The sequence below is a fragment of the Chenopodium album genome, chromosome 10 (assembly GCF_948465745.1).
Source record: "Chenopodium album chromosome 10, dcCheAlbu1.1, whole genome shotgun sequence".
Taxonomy (NCBI): Eukaryota; Viridiplantae; Streptophyta; class Magnoliopsida; order Caryophyllales; family Amaranthaceae; genus Chenopodium; species Chenopodium album.
The window spans coordinates 56,436,394-56,458,366 of NC_137843.1; the positions used below are offsets into that span (position 1 = coordinate 56,436,394).

The window sequence follows — 21,973 nt, forward strand, 5'->3', positions numbered from 1 at the left end:
ACCATGCATTATTGAAAGAATATTGAGAACCCTGTGGAGTATTTAATCATGGTAATCACTTTCATGTGGGGTTGGTAGTCATTTTCAACTATTAACAACAATAAGTAGTCTCTTAATTTTTGAATTGGTTCAATCTAATACATTCTTGGTTATGAAGGTGTAGATGGACATGGACTAAATATTACTATGGGGCGCCTCCAAGTAGTCATAGATGAAAAAAAACTCAAATTATATGGAGAGATCATGGACGGTTGATAAAGGATAGCAATTGTAAGAGTGTTGTAACCAGGTATACTTGAAAATTGTGAGTCATTTTTAAACATTAGTGATGCCATTATAATTGTAATTTGTAAAGTTCACTTTCAAAGATAAGTTGAAAGCTGAGAGATTGATGAAAATTCAGTCTACTAATGGTTATATATTTTTTCACTTTTGATAGTGTTGTTGTACCTCGAAAATAATCTAATCAAATACATATTGCTAAACCCATATTGTTATATTGTACGTTTTAGATTTGGCAGAGCATGGAAGAAGTGACTTAATATGTTTTATGCCTTGTGACTTAATATTCAAATAAAATATCTAATCGGAAATAATGTGAAATTACTCTACTTAATAAAATTATCACAGAGGAATATTTGAGTACCTCTCAATAAAGGCCTTTTGATTATAGTGTTGGAGTCAGCACAAGGAATGAATTTAAAGCCTATTGTGGAGTGAATTATGATGAACACCCAACTTGAAAATTTCTAATTTAATGGGTCAAACGATATCACAAAAGAACTCGATCAAGGTATGAATATACTACTACCATTCCTATTTGATAATGTGATGAAGTATTTTTGTTATTGTCGTATGTGTAAGGATGAGCTAAAGCTCTTAATAATAGGTTCTTAGCAAGTCAAAGGTGGTTTGAGACAATAAAAACCTAATGAAGTTACCTATGTAATGTGGGAGTTACGCCCAATCTCCTATGAGAGGACTTATCCTTCTCATTTTCCCTCCTAGCATTATGTTCATCCAACACATGCTCCATAAATTAATTTAACCTATCAAACTTTTCACCAACTATCTCATTCTTTTCTCACAACCTTGAACATCAAGGTACTTAACACAAGGTATCCAATCACCTAAATTTAACACCCCAACTACTATTATGAACAATTCATCAAGCAGTAACTTAAATTCGTCGTCCGTCTGCTTTTTTCTCTTGATTATTGACATAGTTATCATTATTACATTTGTCTAATTTAAGTACCTTTGTTAGCCACCCTACTAATCACATTCAGGCTCAAATTCGAGAGGTGATCTTTTAACGTTATGGGTTCTCCATTAGTGTTGAAAACCCCCCTTAATAAAGAATTCAGCTCATCTACTCTAAAGTACTCATATGATATTATGATTCAAGGCTCTTGGTGCTCTTGCTTCAGTCACAGGTCCGTCAAGCTCTCTGTCCTTGCTTGTGTTGTAGACTTGTAGAAGCAAACTCGTATTTAAATATTGGTGTGACCTTTCCGAAATAAGAAAGGTAAAATCTACCGTGATTTGGAAGTACTAAACAGAACATTGTAATTTGTAATAATTACTAATAAGTAGCCTAGGATAATTTGGAAGTACTAAACAGAACATTGTAATTTGTAATAATAACTAATAGGTAGAATAGGATAGAAGGTGAAAGCGATACAAAATATACCAGTACTACAGATTTGCTTGTGATCATATACAAGTATACAGTTAATCATAATTCCCATTTTTTACCTCATATTTTATTATAACATCTTTAGATTTCCACACAAATACTTAATAGGATCCCTACAACCATCAAGCAGCCTTGCCTAATACCTTTCTCCATCTTAAACTAGAGTCAAGTCCACTTGTAGCCTTCAAATTATTCCTGCAACTCATGATACCACGACTTAATAGACCATATTGCTGTATAATTTAAGAGTTGATCAATATATTGCAGGATTAAGCACTTATATTATTACCTTAGTGATATGGAACTTGATTCTTCTCGATCATCCCTTATATTCATAACCGAAAACTGGTCTGACAAATTTTCAGCACTTACAACAGAATGAAGTGGCCATGACATTGGCACCACCAAGTTCCTGTATGCATAAGTAACCGAAAATTAGAGCAACAAAGTCTTGAAAGTTTACACAACTATTATTCTAAGAAATTTGTATATATATGCACTCCTCTTCAAAAGATTAGACATACCCTTCAATAGCTTTATATTTGCGACGATTCATGAAGTCTAATGTATATCTCTTAAACAGAATATCAAGTTCCTTGGCAAGTTTAGGAATCTTAGAAGCTGGTAAAATATCCCATACTTTGATAGCTTGAGTATACTCTGATTCCTCCTTTATGATGTCAATGGTCCAAGCGAGATATAATTGTTCATCAATCTTGTATAGCTCCAATAACTCGAATGCTATGCCACGAATCACAACATTCTTTACTGCTTCCTCAGAGTTTGACTGACGCCAGCCATCAGCTATTTTCTTCAGAATTTCCTGCACTTGGTTCTGAAGTTTCATGCTGCTTATGCTAGTTATTGAGGCTTTGAAAGAATTTCCGAAGAAAACCTGTAATTATTAAGGCATTCACTATATATACTATGAAATTCAGGATCATAACTGAAGAAAACAGAACACTGAATTATGTGTAACAATACCTTCCATTTCGCTCTCACGAGGTTTAGGGAACCAAAGAAGTCTAGTTTAGAGGTTGATTTGCTAGTCTTTACTAAGGCTCTTGGTTTAGCTTGTGTAAGGTCCAAGTCTTCATCTGCTTCGTAGAAGCACCCTCGTATTTTGGCATCGTTGACAACATTCTTCCAAACCGTTCCACTTTTGGCTAATGTTGTACAATTCCCTACTATCCAAAGACAGTACCTACACACAGAAGTACAGAACCATGTAAACTAAGAAAATGATCAAAATTCAGAATAGAAATACTTTAAATATGCTTGACAGGAAAAATTTATTGAATGATTCATGATACATACCTTGCTCTGGTTAGAGCTACATTTGTTCGTTGATGATTAGACAGAAAACCAACTGATCCAATTCTATTACATCGAACTGTTGAGATTATTATGATGTCCTCTTCACCGCCTTGAAATCCATCAACAGAACGAACATTGACAGCAAAATTTTCCTTATAATTGACATACTTCTTGCCAATCTTTTCTTGAATCAGACACACTTGACCTTTGTAAGGTGATATTACTCCCACAGTCAACTTCTGTTTTGTGAAATCCAGCCCTGCATATTTGAGCAGATTCACGACGTTATGAATTTCTAGAATGTTGTATAGCTTAGATGTAGCAAATACTCTCTTTACCTTTAAAGAGCTTTGCAACAATCCGATCAACCACAACTGCCTCCTCCATATTTCTCGGACTGTGTCCTTTTTCAATATCCTCCTTTCCTCGCGACACATTTATGAAAGAATAGGATCCATACATGTCTTCTTTAAGAAAACTTCTGAAATAGCTTCTTTCTTTAACTTTAGGTGCATCTATGATCCTGCGCTTGTAAAACTCCTTATTCGGAAATAGGCTTATGGAAGGATGCATCCTGTACTGAATGTTGAGAAGTAGCGTCTTTTTCCCTAAGTTTGACAGTCGTTGAAACAAACTCCTGCCAAAGTTCATTTCTCCCAAAGCCTAAATAAGTAATACTGAAATTGTTAGAATCAGAATTTCAGAAATCAATCAATATTCAGGGATATAAAAGAAAATTCTTACCTTACTCTGAACCATAGCCGGAAGCTGTCTGTCATCGCCTATAAGAACAGCGTTCCTAAGGCCAGGAACTTGTAAAGGAATTGTTGACTCGCATTCCTTAAGTTGTGCAGCTTCATCAATGATAACCATTTCAACATTTTTGCTCACTTTCATTGAACTTGAAGAAGTGCAGAATATCAATTTTGCATTTGACAAGCAAATATCGTGCAGGCTTCCTTTAAATTTCAGTTCAGTGAATTGATGACTAATGTAACTCGAGATACTTAGAATTTCTTCCCTCTTCATCAACAAGTTTACATGATCAGGAAATCGGCAAACCTTTTTTCTTTCATTTGTGATGGTCTTAAGCATATGAACAAGTCTTATCATCTTCTTTGCTACATCTAGTGGTAAGGATGATGTTGGTAGGTGAGAATAGATGCTCTTCATACAATACACTAAACGATCAGCTAAAGGGTCGAAAGTCTTCTTGAGAAACTCTTCAAATGTCATAAATTCTTCAGTCTTTGCTTCTGTATCATTCGCTTTGTCATCATTTCTTTTCCCTCTTCGTTTGTTTTTCTTCTTGTTTTCTACCTTGTTATTCTTCCCTTCTTGTCCCTCTGAAGCTACTTCATCATTACTTTTCTTATTACCCTTTTCGTCATCTTTCTTTTTACGCTGTTGCAACTCTTGCAAGTAAGCATTGTACCTTGCTTGGGGATCTTCAAGTAAAGATGTCATGGAGTTAAAAGTAGGTTTCCAACCACAGAAGGGATCAAGACATTCAACAAGAACTTCCTTTCGATTATAAAGAAACACGTCTACTAACTCATCATGATCATTTATCTTCATTCTTTCTTCATGCCCAAAGAGGATTATGTCTCCCAAACCATAGGTGTCGAAATCACCATTAGACTCGAGGAATAGCTTCACAAGTCTATTAGCCACTTGAACTACTGCTATGTTGGTGGGAGCACAAGTTAGTGTCCTGCATTTCAACTTGAGAAGTACAAACAATAAAGAAGCAACAGTCTTGGTTTTTCCAGTTCCAGGTGGGCCCCAAATCAGCTTCACATTGTTGCTCTGATGTGAGCAATTTCTCATGGCAATGCTGTTAATAACAGCATTTTTCTGAGATTCATCTAATCCCAATGAGCCTACAAGATCAATCACATTCAACCCTTCAACATTGAGGCGTTCTTCGTTGATGCAAAGAGAACAATCCTCATCCACCTATTAATATAAATTCACAAATGAGTGCATCATCAAATAAGGAGATTTCAGGGGTTTGAAAAAAATTGTCAGAGATCAGAAAACTGTGGGAAATCATAATTGTTTCTAAAGATTCTAAAAAGTGTATGAACACAAAAAAAGAATCTTCATATTAAAATTTATGAATACATATCACAATTCATACATAAATTAGACTTATCAATGGAAAAAGAATGGAAAATCAGATTCACTTACAGTCGAGTCATACTGCAGGACCTTCTGAATAAGACCCATTGTGCTTTTAGGATTAGGATTTAGAGCACTCCATATTCTCAAACTGGTTGTCATGTTCATCAAGAAAGTAGCGAAAAGTCTGTCATGTTTCTTTTTTCTCAGCTTAGGCTCAAATTCCTTTGAAGACAGTATCTGAATCCAAGGTTCATCTTCATTTGATGTTTCAACATAGGCACACAGAAACAAATTATCAGGCGGTCTGATCAGATCTTCCATGGACTGAGGCCTTACATTCGTTAAAGCAACAAGATCACCGGATTGCAGCACATACTGTCCACCATTATTCTCCACATCTCTTATTTCTTGTGTCATAATCTCATAGTATAAGCTCTTAGGGGGCTTATAATTCTTAGAAAGTCTAAGGTTTGATATCTCACATGCAGGGGATTGAGCCACAGATTCCACACCAGCAGAAAACTCTGCGCGAATCTCCTCTATGAGTGGATAATGGAATGAGCTTAAGTAATGCGCAGTGGTAGAGAACAAGTCTGGTATCTTCTTTACCTGCTTAGCACGAACACGAAAGTAAGTTATGTTAAGACTACAGAGTAACCACAAAAGAATAGCTCCTAATTATACATCACAAGAGCTATAGAAAATCTAAGTTTATGATTAATATGCTAAATTAGAAACTTTGTTTTGAACTATGGAAAAAATTAAACCTTGCTAGCAAGTGAAAGACTAGTTGAATGAAGGCGAAAAATCAGAATCAAAAGTCTTACAGAATATTGATGCTATCTAAATACAATGACCGTGTGTTTCACCTTATTGTTGTATGCTCACCACTAGCAGTCTAGTCTAATTGAAATTATGATGTTCATAAATTAAATTCATATAATGAACGCGTCTGTATATGTATATTTTTGCAAAGCATATGATTAAGGAAGAAGTTATGAAGTATGAATAATACCTTATTTTTGTAAAGCTTTTTGTTGAGAATGTCTTGTAAAGACCAAGAAAACACCATATTTAGCAAGCCGTTTATTCTCGCTGCCTCCACTTTCTTTTCGCTAGTAGACTTCACCATTGTCATGTATAGAAAGAGTTTTGCTGCTTAGAAGAACAATGTATGTTATGAAACACAATCAACTAATTAACCCCACAATAATGTAACAAATAAATAACTTTTCGAAAACCTCAAATGTGATGAAACAACGATCTAGCTTCGTAACAAAGTAAAGTAAGGAACTAGTACATACCATTTGGTAAAAATAATGTTATATGTTATGTCCGTACTAGGTTGACTATAATGGGAGTAAACTCTTGGTCAAGTTTTAAGTTTTTACAAAGAAAAGGTTATGTCATCATCAAAAAAGAAAAAGCTAAATTAAAGAACATTATGCCTTTAAAACAGTACTAAACCGTAGTAAAGAAGAAAAGTAAAAGCTAATTAGAAATAGTTACATACCTTTCAACAGACAAGTAATACTAACTTAATTATGTTAAGATAGGTAAGGTACGGGGCTCCATTATGATTTTTCACGATCTTAAAGACATGTCCTAATTCTTACGGACTTTATATACTTCGTATGAAATTTCATTTAAAAGTACATATATACGTACCCTTGTATAGCTTTGCTTATTCAGAAATTGGTTAAGGACGTTGTTGTTGAATGACCACACGAGAATGGCACATCTAAAAGTCCCTGGCCAACACGAGGTGGAGGAAGAAGAAGAAGATTGGATCTTGTAAGAGATGAGAGGAATTAATCTAATTTTACAACTTGTACAAGATTCAACTTTGATATTAAATTTAAATAAATAAGACTCTTCCACTTCTAGCTAATTGCAAGGGGAAACTAAAGGACTTGTGTCTTTTCATATATTTAAGAGGCGTAAAAGTCTTAAAAACAAGAACAATTCACGATGATGCATGGTTAAAGCTAGCTGCTGCATGCGCATCCCTTAGGAGTTGTAAGTTTGCAACCACATAGTAGTGATATTAGTACCAACTGGATGTTGGTGTAGTGGTTATTGGGACTATACTTGATAGGGGGACCTGTGTTCGATCCCCCGCGACAACAATTGGAAGGGGACTGGAACCTAACCACCCAAACTGATCCTCGAATTCGGATTAACTCATAGGGTGAACCGGTGGAACACCAAAAAAAAAAAAAAAAAAAAAACAAAACAAAAACATGGTGGAGATATTAGTTCAAGTGTTTCATGTTTGGGTCGAGATTCGTTGGATTATTACAAGTTTTGGAATGGGTCTTATGTTAATGTAACCTTTTAGTCTAGTAGACTTTGATTCATATTAAGTTTGGATAGGTCATGTCAGGTGTATATCCTTATGACGTTGTGTTATGAGTTGATTCATGTTTAGATAGGTTCATACGGGTTATTTCAAGCTTAAGACAAATTTGGGCTGATTTTTTGTTAGGTTCATGTTAACTTATGTGCTAAAAATGTGTCAACTAAGTTGACGAAGAAATTTAATGCTATATTGGCTTAGTGCAAGGCCCAATAAAACAACAGTTAAATGCATTACTAATGACAACCCAAGACTAACAATGACTTTCAAGTCTCAACTAATGGTGTGGTTGACAACATACTACCTCCGTTACTTATTATGTGCAAAAAAAAAAAAAGTATTATTTGTGAAACATAAAATATTCTTTTGTTGCATATAATAAGAAACGAATGAAGTATTAAAAAAATTGTGGAAATAAAATCAATATAATGTTAAAGATATTGCACATACACATTGTATCCAATAATGTGATTTTTTCCTATAAACTGTATCAAATGTGATTTCATTATTTCAATTATAAAATGAAATATTTAAATAAAAGCGCTGAAATTAAAATAATAAAAAAAATAAAAGAAAGCTATCAACATTTATAGAAAAGAAAGATTTCTTCAAAATTATCACAACATTATTGAAGAACGAAGAAAAACGTGCTCACGGTTACTCTTCATATCAATTAATTCAATAATTTAGTACCCCTCACAAAAATCATGATAAAATTTTTTGTTATATATATCCTAACTTGTGTTTTGTAATTGTCATTCTCAGCGCTCACAACCATTTCTGCATCAGAGTCTATCTGTATTGATTATAATCAACCTTGCCCTTCTCCAATCACCTCCCCCTCGCTTCTCCCCCATTTTCGTATCCAAATTTCGTATTCGTGTCTGTATCGGCTACGATTTTAACCTAATCCCCTCTCCCTCTCCCTACCCCACTTCACTTCTCCCATTTTATTTTTTTTACCAAAAAATAGCTCCCCATTACTATCCAAATTAAAAATAAATAAATAAAAATAAATAGAATTCTATGGCGCGCTCAATACACTTGCTCATCAACTCCCCTCTTCTCTCGCAAAATTGATTCTCCACTTTCTCTCTAGTTTTTACGAGACTTCTCTTTGGTAATTTTTTTTTTCTTTAATTTTTTAATGCTCATTTCTTAATTACCATAAATATAATTCATATTCATTAAATTAACAGATTTGATTATTTTTTATGAAGGTTAAGAATTGGAATTTTGCTGATTTTCTGTGATTGAAAGCATCAACATTATTGCTAGTAGGAGGAGATCTCAAGGGTAATTAACTCCTCTAAATTATTACAGTATTGTTTTTTAATTTGATTTTTGGTTTGATTGCTTAATTACTACTGCTTTGGTGTTTAATTGATTGAATTCTATATGAGTTTAATTAATGTTTAGTTGAGCTAGGGTTTTAATGCACCAAATTAATGTAATTGGATGATTAATGAGAATTCAGAATTGTATGCCCTGTTTTTTCTTTGATGTGCTCTGTTTTGAGCATTTTTGGCAAATCATGGGGTGTTTGAACGATTTTTTTTTTTTTTTTTTTTTATGGGTTCAATTAAAATGTTGGACCCTAAAAGTTTGCACTTGCTATCTTCACCTTGTTTTTATTGAATGTAAATAATTTTTACGGAAATTTAATTATTTTTGCTAAAATTAAGTGCTCATTCAATATCACTATTTATTTATTCCATAGTTTTTAATTAATGTTATACGGTACATTTAACAAAAAGTATAAAAAGTAGTCAAAATTATTAGAATCGTGAAGAAATTGTAGACAAACGACATAAAATTGTAAACCATTTTTCAGAAATTAGAAAACAAAAAACAATAATTTTTATTGAACGTAATTTATTTTTACCAAATACATAATACTCCATATAATTTTTTAAAATAAGGAGGACAAAGTCTTAATTACCTAGATATCATTGCAGATTAGCACCTATATTAACGTGACATGGGAACAATAATGGATATAAATACGTGTCTAAGTGTTTTATGGAGGACTTGGGTGTTTTATAAAATCTACCATTTTTAGTCTTAAAAAAAATTAAGTGCCTAAAGATTTCAATTATCTATACCCATGTCAGATGTCAATGATCTGATACACGACTACAGTGGTAAAATGAAGTGTTCAAACAACTTAACTTGGTACAATATTAATATATTGGTGAATGGGATTTAATCTTATTACTGTGTGATTAGGAAAAATGCTAAGTACACTATCAATTTATTGTTGAAAGGGATTTAATCTTAGTACCTCCTGATTTAAGAGTGTTATAGATGGATTAAAATTCATTTTCTTAGCAAGTTAGCAGCCAATGCACAAAGTAAAACCATATTATTAGCTTTTCCATGCAATTGTCTTTCATGTTCCTAGTCAATAAGTAAGACACATTTTATACTTTGAACTTTTTACAAATTATAATTTTCACATATAAATAGTCAAATATATTAATGGTAAAGAAATAAAAGGAAAAAAAATTGTTACTAATCTTACAAAAGTCAAAAAGAGTCAAACTTTCAGAAATAAAAAGTGTATATATTTAATTGTTATTATCGATAACACCAACAAATAATATTGCAATCTATATAATATGGACCTATAGATTACAAAAGTAATACTTTTGTGACAATCTATAGGTACTAGAGAAAGGTACATCTTAACATTCTTTAAGACTACTATGCACCCTAGTTTTAGTCAAGAATGATGATGAATATCAAGGAGCTAAGATGACATAATAAGATCTACCATTATACTAACAACCACAACTAAAAGATATGATTCCAATAGAAAATTAATCCCTCATAACACCAATTAAAGAAAAGCCTATTACTCTATAGCAATAGTCAAGGTTCTACAAACTTAGGAGAAGATAATATAATGATGGGTGGAAAGTGGTACGAAACTAGCACAAATGACCAAAAATATACATTGTTTAGATTATTAAAAGACTTGGTTGTCACAATAAATTGTTGGTCAATTACTATTATTATAGGCTTATAGCTATTAGTACAATTTTAATGTTACTATTGAAATGAGAATATGATTTTTGATTTATAAAGATTATTATTCATTAAAGTTGTAGACTATAGAAAAAGAAAATTGTTAAATATTTTTAAGGATTTAACTCAAAACTTTGTATTTCGTAGGATACTCATCTTAAGTTGGTGTTATTTATGACACACAATGTACCTTTTAGGTCCTGTTTAGTTCGCCTTATATTTGCTTATCTGAACTTATGTGATCAGGTCTGATCTAATCTGAATGTTATATTTGACCAAATTTTGACCTTAAATATACGATAATCTATACTGAAAAAATATATCAAGTGGGGTCTTATTAGATTCGTAATAACGTGTATTTTATTAATATGTGATTTTCAGAATTTTTTAAATTACGAAATTAAAGATATTTAGCGATAAAAAATTGCACATAAAACGATGATTTAATCTGAACTTATTTTTTCTGATCTGATGTGATCTGAACTTATTTTTTCTGAAATAAGTAAAAATAAGGTGAACTAAACAAGGCCTTAGTTGATGATGTTTTGACGTTCAACTCATGGTGCGTGGTTTTGTTGCACCCAATTTATTATTGGTGCTATTGTATATGTTGCACCCCAAATAGTTTGTATTGCATGTTGATACCAATTTTATTTATATATAATGGAAATGTAAACTTTGGAAAAAAAAAACATGGGACCCTATTATGCCGACACATAGAATTCAAGTTAGTTAAAGCTACTTCACTGATTATGAACATCACAGGCAACAGGGAAAGGTGACCATGAAAACAACTAATTATAAAAGCAACTTGTACTAACAACCAAGTCTACGTTAAGTCATTCAAGTAAAGAACCTTATATTGGAGAATCAGAATTTCTAACATTTATTTGAATCATCAAAATAAAGTTGCTTTCTATTTGAGTTTTTAAAATCAAAGATTAAAAATAAATAACCTCCAAGAAAAGAAAGAGGAAGAGATACACTGATTTTTTACAAGTTTAAGTTGTTTTTGATGTAAATTTTCGCAGTTGACGATAATAAAAAGTCGAAAATGATGAAGGTCCGCGTTGGAAAGAAGGAAGGAGTTGGAGGGAATAATCCATATCTTTTAGAATTGGTATTTTCATGGACTATCAGAAATGTTCTTAACGAAAATCACTATGCATACAAGGTACAATGTTCACTTTTTTTAATAAACTGTACTTTTTTTTTTAATCATAGATGTATATTCAATATATTCATATTTTTCTGGTCATCTACCATATGTTTTAGATAATTATTTGATAAAATGTCCTTGCATTATTATTTTATGGTTGCGCGCACCCTGTGATTGAGTTATTGAGTTAAGATGAGGCAACATGCTTAATACGTAGTACTATTTCGTATAAAACATAATGTAGGCCATACTGACATTACATACTCCCTCCGTTCCTTATTATTGCATCATTTGGAAATGTACTCGTACAAAATTTTAGGAAGCAGAAAAACAGAGGAGAAATTGAGGCAAACTTACCAAGTTTTCCATGTGATGATGAACACCATCTATATTTTCCCGCTTCAATTTCAACTTCTCTGTTGCCATGGCTTAGCTTCTTCTAAATGTCACGTACCATTCTTAATGGAAGTTGGTCTAATTGTCATCCTATAGAATTTTCACCTTAGCCTTAGAGGTACATTACTATCACACAATATCCTAGTTGCTCTACATTTGATTGTACCGGCTTAAACTCAAATTGGTTCTATGATGATTTAAGCATGCTCAAACATCTCTTTAGTTCGTAAGAAATTGTCGTCAATTACTATACAATTTAAGCATTGAAGAGTCATTTAGTCACAAGCTTTATTTGATATGTACATGGGAGTTTTAGCCAATTTAATGCAGAACTAAGCCAGTAAATTTATGCTTGAAATGATTTTTCTTGGCTAAGCAGGTACGTCATATACCTGACAAATTCTCATCAATTGCTCACTACTTCAACTCATTCAAGTTGCCTCTTATAGAGGAGACTCGCGCAGAATACTGTTCCGGTTTGGTTTCAATTAGCCATGCCCCTGCTTGTGAGATCTCCGGTGTTTGGCTTTCTGCGTCCTATAAGCCTCCTACAGACTTATACTATGAAGTTTCGACCAAAAGGATAAGTGAAGATGTTAGCCAAGACGAACCTTACGTGCCAGAGTCTGGTGACATATTTGCTGTGACAACTCGAAGGCCTAGAAGCATAGAAGATTTACTCAAACCTGATAGATCATTTCATTTTGCTTATGTCTCAATGTCAACGGAAGATGCAAATAATATCGAGATATTATCATCAGAGAAGATTGATCGCGAGTTACTTATGAAGAAACAAGGGAGGTTATTTGTTACCTACTTGCTGAACATTACAACCAATTTGAGAATATGGAAGGCACTAAATCCTGATCCTCAAAGCAAAAATTTGGGGCTTATTAAAAGTGTTCTGCAACACAACTCTAAAGTAAGTAACCTTTTTATATCTTGTTTTCTTGAACTATTGTTCTCTTCACATAAAACTGATGTAAACAGATTTTTGTTGCTTTTCTAGAGTTTTCAGACGCGATTATAGGTTTTTTTACTGATCTAAATTGACATTTCAAGGAAATCTAATCTAAACAGATACTCATTTTTGTAAGGCGGAAAAAACAGGATAGTTTCTGAAGTCTAATTCATTTTTCATCATATTTATCTGATACTAACAGGCAGATGATGATTGTTCTATTTGCATCCCCGAAAAAATCTTAAATGCTCAAGGATCAGTAGTTTCCGGCCTTATTGGATCATTTGGACTAAACGAGTCTCAGACAGAAGCTATTTTGAGCAGTGTTTGCTTGGCAAAATGCCCACACCAGGAGTACAATGTGAAGCTGATTTGGGGGCCGCCGGGGACAGGGAAGACCAAGACAGTTGCTTCATTGCTTTTTGTACTACTTAAGCTGAAGTTTTGCACAACACTAACTTGTGCTCCAACCAACATAGCAGTGATCCAAGTCGCGAAAAAGCTTGTAACTCTAGTCATAGAGTCACTCGAATATGAAAGTTATGGCCTGGGAGATATAGTCCTGTTTGGAAATGATGAAAGGATGAAAATTAATGATCATTATGAGCTTGTAGACGTATTTCTTAAATACCGGGTGAAATTACTTGATGAATGTCTGGTACCGTTAGCAGGATGGAAGGGAAGTCTGAATTCATTGGTATCTTTACTCGAAAACCCCAAAGTACAGTATGATGCTTACTTGGAACAGAACAGAAAGTCGGACACTGACAAGAAATCTGAGAGTTATTATAGTTCTGATGATGAAAGTGATGGTGACATTGTGGAAGTAACCAAGGTCATAAAACTGAAAGAAGAAAGAATGAATATTACTAAGGTATGGAAGAGAGTTATCGTTCAGTCCGTGAGAGAAAATGTAGTGAAGAATAAGAAAGGATTAAGGACTGGCGGTCAAGGAAACAGGCATTCAGAAGAAGATGGTGAAGCAAAAGATGATGAAGAAGTCGAATTGTGTATGACTTTTCAGGAGTTTATGAGGAAGACATTCAGTACTTTAGCTAATCGTTTGATGTTTTGTGCGGAGATTCTCTATACTCACATGCCAACATCATGTTTACCACTATTTGTGGTAAAGGAGATGATTAAGCTTGTTGATCTGCTTCAAATGACCCTCGAAAAGGCAAAACACTGTAATGTTGATCAATTCTCTGAACTAATTATGATGAAGAGGGAAGAAATCCTAGCAATATTGAAAATGCTTCAAGAACATTATCCTGTGCCTAGGATTGATGGAAACACAAGAGAATTTTGCTTGGATAATGCTCGGTTACTATTTTGCACTGCTTCAGGCGCCATCAAAGTGTCTTCTTTTGTTGATATGGTAATCATAGATGAAGCTGCACAGCTCAAAGAATGCGAGTCTGCGATTCCATTACAAATTCCTGGTCTGAAAAATGCGATTCTTGTAGGTGATGATCGACAGCTCCCAGCCATGGTCCGGAGCAAGGTTAGCTAATACATCATTTCTATATCATTCCTTCAGAATTTCCTCTGTTTTTTCTTTTGTAAACTGCCAAGATTTATTAATTTTGTACTTTCTTAGATGTTGGAAAGAAATAACTTTGGAAGAAGTTTGTTCCAACGGCTATCACGGTTAGGCAAAGCAAAGCGCCTTCTCAACATTCAGTATAGGATGCATCCTTCCATAAGCTTGTTCCCAAATGAACAGTTTTATAATAACAATATTGTCGATGCACCAAGCGTAACAGGAAGAAGCTATGTTAAGAATTATCTTAAGGGGGGCATGTATGGATCTTATTCATTCATCAATGTGCCTAATACAATGGAGAACTTCAACCGAGGACCTAGTCCTAGAAATTTTGAAGAAGCAGCTGTTGTTGCTCGGATTATTGCTAAGCTCTTTAGAGGTAAGGATTGATCAATTTTCGCTACTTGTAACTATGCATAGTTAGTTGATATTGACTTATAAGTATACATCATGAGTTTGATCAACTGTTTTTAAGGGTATATACATCAAATTATATTAGACTCTAATGTGCATATACACATAATATCTAAGATTATTTTGATCTGCCACTATATGTTTGCAGATTATTACTGTGTCACGAAGCAGAAGGTGAGTATAGGAGTAATTTCACCTTACAAGGGTCAAGTAGGTTTGCTTCAAGAAAAATTTGAGAAGAAATATACCAAACATAAGGAAAAGTTTTGCATCAATATTCGATCTGTCGATGGATTTCAAGGTGGTGAGGAGGATATCATAATAATTTCAACTGTTCGAAGCAATGGAAATGGATCAGTTGGGTTCCTTTCGAATTATCAGAGAACAAATGTAGCTCTTACTAGGGCAAGGTATTAATTCTGACTTTTCTACCTTTGTTCTTTTCACCAAAAAGTCCGTTAGCTGAACTTAATGTAACTTATTTTAGTCGTGAATTGAACTTATAAGTAATTGTTTTGTCACCCTGGTGTATTGTAGGTATTGTCTATGGATAGTCGGCAGCGCGAGTACTTTAGGCAACAGTGGATCGATCTGGAAGAGCCTTGTACTCGATGCCAAAACTCGAGGGTGTTTCTATGAAGCATATGACGACATAGAACTTATCAAGTGCGACTTTTTTGGGTACCTAAGACTTGATAAAGCAAAATGGAAGGTGTGTAACATAATTAGTTTCATCATTAATAGTCTATACTATATAAATCAAGGATTTATATATCATGTTAATTGTTAATGTTGATGAACCTCGATCTGTATGCAGATTACCTTTAGCAATGAGTTTAGAAACTCTATATCGATCACAAATATTAAAGCTCAAATTCGAACGAGGCAAGTGCTGCAAAAGATTGCTAATGGTTGGCGTCAGTCTCCCATGATCGAGAAACCGGTCAAGATTACCATTGCTGATCCCGTGTCTCTTGCATTGTTAAAGCTATACAAGATTGATGAGAATCTTATTCTTGCTTGGACCGTCGACATTGTTAAGGAAGAAACTTGCTACAAACAAGTAATCAAGGTTTGGGACATTTTACCAGGTTCGAAGATTCCTAATCTTGCTAGGAATCTTAGTGCCATGATTCGGAGATGCAACGTGGACTTCATCCACTGTTGCGAGTACAAGTCTTTTGAAGGGTACACCTTAAACTCTCTATTTTCTTAGATAAACGAGCATGAAATACTTCACTTGTTTCAGATTACAAGGTGTCGACAGTTTTTGATAAACACCTTTATATAAACTAAATGTTTTAATAGGAACTCCGTCGTACCAATGTCATGGCCACTTCACCCTCCTTATAATGCTCAGACGGCTAATCCTCCAAGGAATTTGGGTGTCATTCAAGGAGAACCAAGATCAAGGGCTAGGTAACTATTACCTCCATGACTATATATAGTTTTCGTTTATTATATACTTATGTTTTGCATTATACAAGTATGTAAGTTTATTAATCTAGCACCTTCATTAATCTTATGTCTTGTACTTTTGTAGAAGTGTTGTTTCGGTATGGAAGCCAGTACAACGGCAGGGTGGCAATTGAAGTTAGGGACAAGAGGAGTGATTTGGAGACTATAGTATAAACCGATATGATATGTGCTTCGTGGCTATGCACAATCAGGTCGTTATTACATGCTTTATGACTTTGATACAATATCATTTTTTAATATTCATACTCCCTTTGTCATTTAAAGATTGTCGAACTAAGAATAAAATTTATAAAAGAATTAGCCTTCTAAAAAGTTAATTGGTTGATCATGCACGTATTATAATATGTTGTGATTCTTGTCTAATCTAATCGACCCCTTCAAGAAAAAATTATACGTAGTACTTCTATACGAAGTTATTGTCATTTGGTGTTTGTGTAATAATGGATTGTCAGTTAAAAATAGCCATAAAATCAGCCAATAAGTTTTGTAAAGTTTATGTGTGAATGAAGATTAGACCATGGCCCATGAAAATGTGCATATTTGCCCACTTGAACTATGCAAATATAAGCTTTAGGTTAAAATCAAGGATATTAATATCGTTTGCTATACAACTAGTTGTACGATTGTACCTTATAAGATACAATCAAGATCATTTTTCTGTTTATGTACTCACAAGATACAAGCACATAATAATAATAATAATAATAATAATAATAATAATAATAATAATAATAATAATAATAAATAAATAAATAAAACTAATAATTGCTCTTGAATCCGACTATATTACCTATGGGATCAAACCATGTTCTTTTCATTTGATATTTAATCAAGTTAAATACAGGAATTTTTACTGAATATATATATATATATATATATATATATATATATATATATATATATATATATATATATATATATATATATATATATATATTTTGAAACCAAATATCAATATTTTTTTTTACATGTTTAAGATACTTCGTATGTTATAATATTTGCAACTTACTCATTATTTGAACTTACTTACAACTTATTTTTGCCAACCTAAGCATATATTTTTTTGAACCTAAATTATATTTACTCGATATTTCTTTTTAAGGTGAAAAGATCATAAACGGCAGTAACATCATGAAAAGGACCACAAAATGATGAAACGTTAGTGTGAAAACTTCCATGTGAAAAGAACAATTAAACAGATGCATTGTTTTTATCTGGGGAGGTCATTACTTCATTTTGAGAATATCAATATCATTATCTTCACATCTTGTCATCAATATATTCACGGAGTATCACCTTAGCTTTCGATTAAGAAATGGTTCATATATTTTAGGAGTTTACTTTTAAAATTACAAATATATTATCGATTGTACCTTCTACTTTAATCTGCTGAATTTGACAACACAATTCATGGCATTTTTATATCAATTTCTATCATTTGATTCTCCAAATTTATTGTAAATTTAGGTGTACCTTAGATTATTGTAATCAAATCTATATCTTCGATAAGAAATTGACAATATCACATACGTAAGAGTTGATATTCAAGCAAAATTTTTGAATTTCATGAGGCATGGGTTCTTGCTGTTCTAAATTAATAAAATTAAATCACCTAACAAATAATTTGTCTTTGATTATTGATTAAGATTTTTTTATTTTATTTTTTTTGGTGACGGTGGGTATTTGTTTAATTAAGTATTTTGATAATTAGATGTATTGATATTGACATTTGGTTCCTAATATACTAGGTAGGCCTGTACAAAAGTATCCGAAAATCCGATCCGCAACCGATCCGAATTTTAGGATATCCGATCCGAGTTTTCATTTCGGATCGGATATCCGATCCGAAAAATCGGATATCGGATACGGATTCGGATACTGTTTTCAAATTTTCGGATATCCGATTTTCGAAAATTTTCGGGTATCGGATATTGGATATCGGATATCCGAACTAATATTCGAAATTAAAACTTAGGTGGTCTTTTGATAATTTAATTTGCAAAAAAAGACTACAATGCTCATATATATTGTACAGGAACGTCAGGAAGGCTTAATGTTACAAAATTGATATAATTAATGAGATTTATTAGATAAGCATAATCAACTTTTTAATATTATCGGATAATGGATATCCGAAATATCCGATCCAAATGATTTCGGATATCGGATATCCGAAATTTTCGGATCGGATTCGGATATCAATTTTAGATATCCGAAGCTTCGGATATCCGATCCGAAATCCCATTTCGGATCGGATATCCGATCCGTGAACAGGCCTAATACTAGGGTAATGATATATGTAGTCCTTAGGAATATGTATAAGCATTAAATATACTTCCTAAAATGGAATTAAGTTGAAAATTCATGACCAAATCACGCACATATCGGTGTAATAAATGTTAATTAATATTTAACATTTCCTTTTTTAGCTTCTTACACATAGCCCTTAGGGCTATGTTTATCATTTTCCAATATAATAATACAAAGAGTGATATATTAGTCAAGAAGACTAAGGGCCTGTTCGGATTTACTGAACTGAGCTCAACTGAACTGATTGGAGCTAAACTAAACTGAGCTGAATTGTTTATGAGAGAAGCAAATTAGGAACTGAACTGATTGGAGCCGAACTGAACTAAATTGAACTGAAATTAAGCTGAAGAGAACAGGCCCTAAATCACTTAACAACCAATTCAATGTCCAACCCTAATCTTCTCGGACCTCAATATGACTTATTTTTGCCTTTTTTGTTACTATTTTATTTTATTATTTCTAAGACATGCATCTGCTTGTTTATTTTTCATCACAACAAACTTTGTATCTAATTTTTAAAAAAATAGAATATAAAGTCAATCGATCATATAATAACTACCATATATATGATCAAAATGATATTATTATTAAGTACTTCCTCTGTTTTTTTTTTTTTTTTTAGTTGACACTTTTCTATTATCACGCTTGTCAATGCATGTTTTTAATGCTTAATAATTTCAATTATCAATATTGTAAAATTATAAAAAATGGATATTAATAAAATATATATATATATATATATATATATATATATATATATATATATATATATATATATATATATATATATATATATATATATAGATGATTCAAACAAGATTCCATATAATTATATTTTATCATATCCATAAATCACAAAAGCGAGTCAAAGTGTAATATGTGAATAGTATAACAGTCAAACGGTGTTAACTAAAAAAAAACGGAGGAAGTATTAACTAGCTAGTACACACAGAATTATAGAATACTTGAAGACTTGCTAAAGTATAAATTAAGAAAACTTTATGTTGTATAATATTCTTTGGCTTCTTTGTAACCTTTTGATGGTCTTCCTTAATTACGTGGAATTAAGCATAAGCCCTAAAAAATAAAAAATAAAAAATAAAATCCAAAATTCTCAACGTTACTTCTTTATCGCATGAAATTTCATTGTTTAATGTTGTACGAAATGGAACTTCATGATACAGTTATATGAATGAAACACGTACCAATCACTTTATTCTATAATTTTTTTTAGATATGATTTAATAAAGTGTGATAGGAGTAAAGATCAACGCGGCTTCAACACGAATTATATGGAATAATTTAGTTTAATCTAAAATGACTATTCTCATAACATAAGGAACTATAAAATACTTTTTGTAGAATTTATGCTTTCTTGCACCCAAATTAAAATAAAATAGGTAAAGTTTTGGGTGAGACGGACTCACGTGAGTCCACTATCATGTTTTTGGTGTTGCGGGCCTCGCGATCGGGTTTAGTTAGCCCGCGCCTTTTTATTGGACTTTTGTTATTGAGCCCGGTCTCACGTGAGTCCGGTCTCACACAAAACCTTTTGAATAAAATAACATTAAAATAAAATATTTGTTCCTAGGGAAACTTTAAAATAAAGGATTTGAGGAAGAAGAATCGGTGCTAATTGGATTTTACATTAAACAAATTAAAGTTCATGATCACATTGCATCTCAAAATATAATTAAGTAGAAATAAAATCGATAATGGATAGGAATAAATGGAATCATTTTCTGTAAAAGTTAGATTAAATCAAGTATAAATAAAGATATGAAATCTCCTAATTAATTAATACACCCTCTGTTTATTTCTATTATTACACTTTGATTTTCATGGCGTCCAATGCATATTTATAACCACTTATAACCACGAATATATACTCAGTATGATTTGATTAAAAATTTTACAAAAAATTGATATTTTTGAAAGTTCGTTTAAAGACAAATCCAATAACACTATCTCTCATGATATGATGATTTGATCTTCATAGTAGTGTATTTGTCTAAGTTTTAAAACTTTGACCATCAAACTTAAGATGTAACAATAGAAATTAAGGAATGTATTGTAGTTTATCATTTAATTCGATCATTCGTATTACATTGAATTACTTTAAACTTATTTGAAAATTTATTAAACACATTTATAAAGTAATATATTCAAATTTGGCACCGTACCATTTACAAAACCTTTTTGACAATTGTTGTTTGTAATTTATATTTCAGTAAATAGATAGTACGTCCTTGTTAAATTTGTCTTAATTATTATGTATTTTTGAAATATCAATTTTCTAACAATATCACACTATTTACATTTTCTTATATTAATGACATTTTTTCTTACATCTAATCATCTATTTTCTTAATATTTTCGCAAATAGTAAATGTAAGATTAAATTGGAAAAAAAAAAAAAAATACTCCATATTACATCTAATCATCTAATATCTTAATATTTATGCAAATAGTTAAAGTACGTGATTTATTCTTACAACATGTGTTCTATAGACCTCTCGCTCGTGGTCCTTGAGGTGCCCCTTTTTGGTTCATAAGCTCGTTCCTCGTGGAACTTGCTTTTGGATTACTTATTTAATTTTTTTGGTTTATCATTATTATTATTTTTATTATGTAAAGTATTTCTTTTCCCTTCTAATTTATTACGAGTACAAGTTTATATTATAAGTACGTTGTTAAGAATATAATATGGCCTTCTATCCAAAAAATAAAAAAATAAAAAAATATGGCCATATGGGGCAATATTTAGAATTTTCATGTGCTTTATGTGTTTGACACATTAACCCAATCGACAAATGTCTATGTATTACTTAATACTTATAAACAATACGGAGTAAATAATTAAACCAAAAGATCGATGATCGCAATTCTAAAATCATAGAGATTCCAATTTCGATCCGAATCTATATTTTTTCAAAACAACCAATTTTGAGATTCTATTTGATCTCATATTAAACATTAAGCACATATTTTTACTAATTATTGAAACTTTATTAAAACATATTTTTCCTGAACTTATTTGATCTAAAATAAGTAAAAATAAGATGATAAATAGAACATCCGCTAACCAAATGGATAAAAATAATTATGTAAATTTATTTATTACGGTAAGAATAATGTTAAATTATAAAAAGTTAAAAATAAAAATTTCTCTATAT

The 21,973-nt window shown here is 32.1% G+C and overlaps 2 protein-coding genes across 2 annotated transcripts; one reads left to right on the forward strand and one right to left on the reverse strand.

The window, feature by feature from the left end:
• Positions 1 to 1,640: 1,640 nt before the first annotated feature.
• LOC145565466 (putative ATP-dependent helicase C29A10.10c) lies at positions 1,641 to 6,275 on the reverse strand. The gene is made up of 9 exons (XM_081625459.1): positions 6,159 to 6,275; positions 5,210 to 5,752; positions 3,761 to 4,975; positions 3,355 to 3,679; positions 3,017 to 3,275; positions 2,684 to 2,903; positions 2,224 to 2,594; positions 1,989 to 2,111; positions 1,641 to 1,894 (listed from the first exon to the last, which is right to left on the reverse strand). The coding sequence occupies exons 1-9, from the start codon at positions 6,273 to 6,275 to the stop codon at positions 1,822 to 1,824; spliced, it is 3,246 nt and encodes a 1,081-aa protein (XP_081481585.1). The 3' UTR covers positions 1,641 to 1,821.
• Positions 6,276 to 8,758: 2,483 nt separating this feature from the next.
• LOC145565467 (uncharacterized) lies at positions 8,759 to 16,725 on the forward strand. The gene is made up of 10 exons (XM_081625460.1): positions 8,759 to 8,798; positions 11,564 to 11,706; positions 12,467 to 13,009; positions 13,251 to 14,552; positions 14,649 to 14,973; positions 15,157 to 15,418; positions 15,546 to 15,720; positions 15,826 to 16,196; positions 16,317 to 16,427; positions 16,552 to 16,725. The coding sequence occupies exons 2-10, from the start codon at positions 11,587 to 11,589 to the stop codon at positions 16,598 to 16,600; spliced, it is 3,258 nt and encodes a 1,085-aa protein (XP_081481586.1). The 5' UTR covers positions 8,759 to 8,798; positions 11,564 to 11,586; the 3' UTR covers positions 16,601 to 16,725.
• The last annotated feature ends 5,248 nt before the right edge of the window (positions 16,726 to 21,973 follow it).

Coding starts and splice junctions, on each gene's coding strand:
- LOC145565466 (XM_081625459.1), bottom strand. CDS start 6,275: ATGGTGAAGTCTACTAGCGAAAAGAAAGTGGAGGCAGCGAGAATAAAC. Junction 5,753..6,158: donor AAAAGCTTTACAAAAATAAG/GTATTATTCATA, acceptor CGTGCTAAGCAG/GTAAAGAAGATACCAGACTT. Junction 4,976..5,209: donor TCCTGCAGTATGACTCGACT/GTAAGTGAATCT, acceptor TTATATTAATAG/GTGGATGAGGATTGTTCTCT.
- LOC145565467 (XM_081625460.1), top strand. CDS start 11,587: ATGATGAAGGTCCGCGTTGGAAAGAAGGAAGGAGTTGGAGGGAATAAT. Junction 11,707..12,466: donor AAAATCACTATGCATACAAG/GTACAATGTTCA, acceptor TTGGCTAAGCAG/GTACGTCATATACCTGACAA. Junction 16,197..16,316: donor GAGTACAAGTCTTTTGAAGG/GTACACCTTAAA, acceptor ATGTTTTAATAG/GAACTCCGTCGTACCAATGT.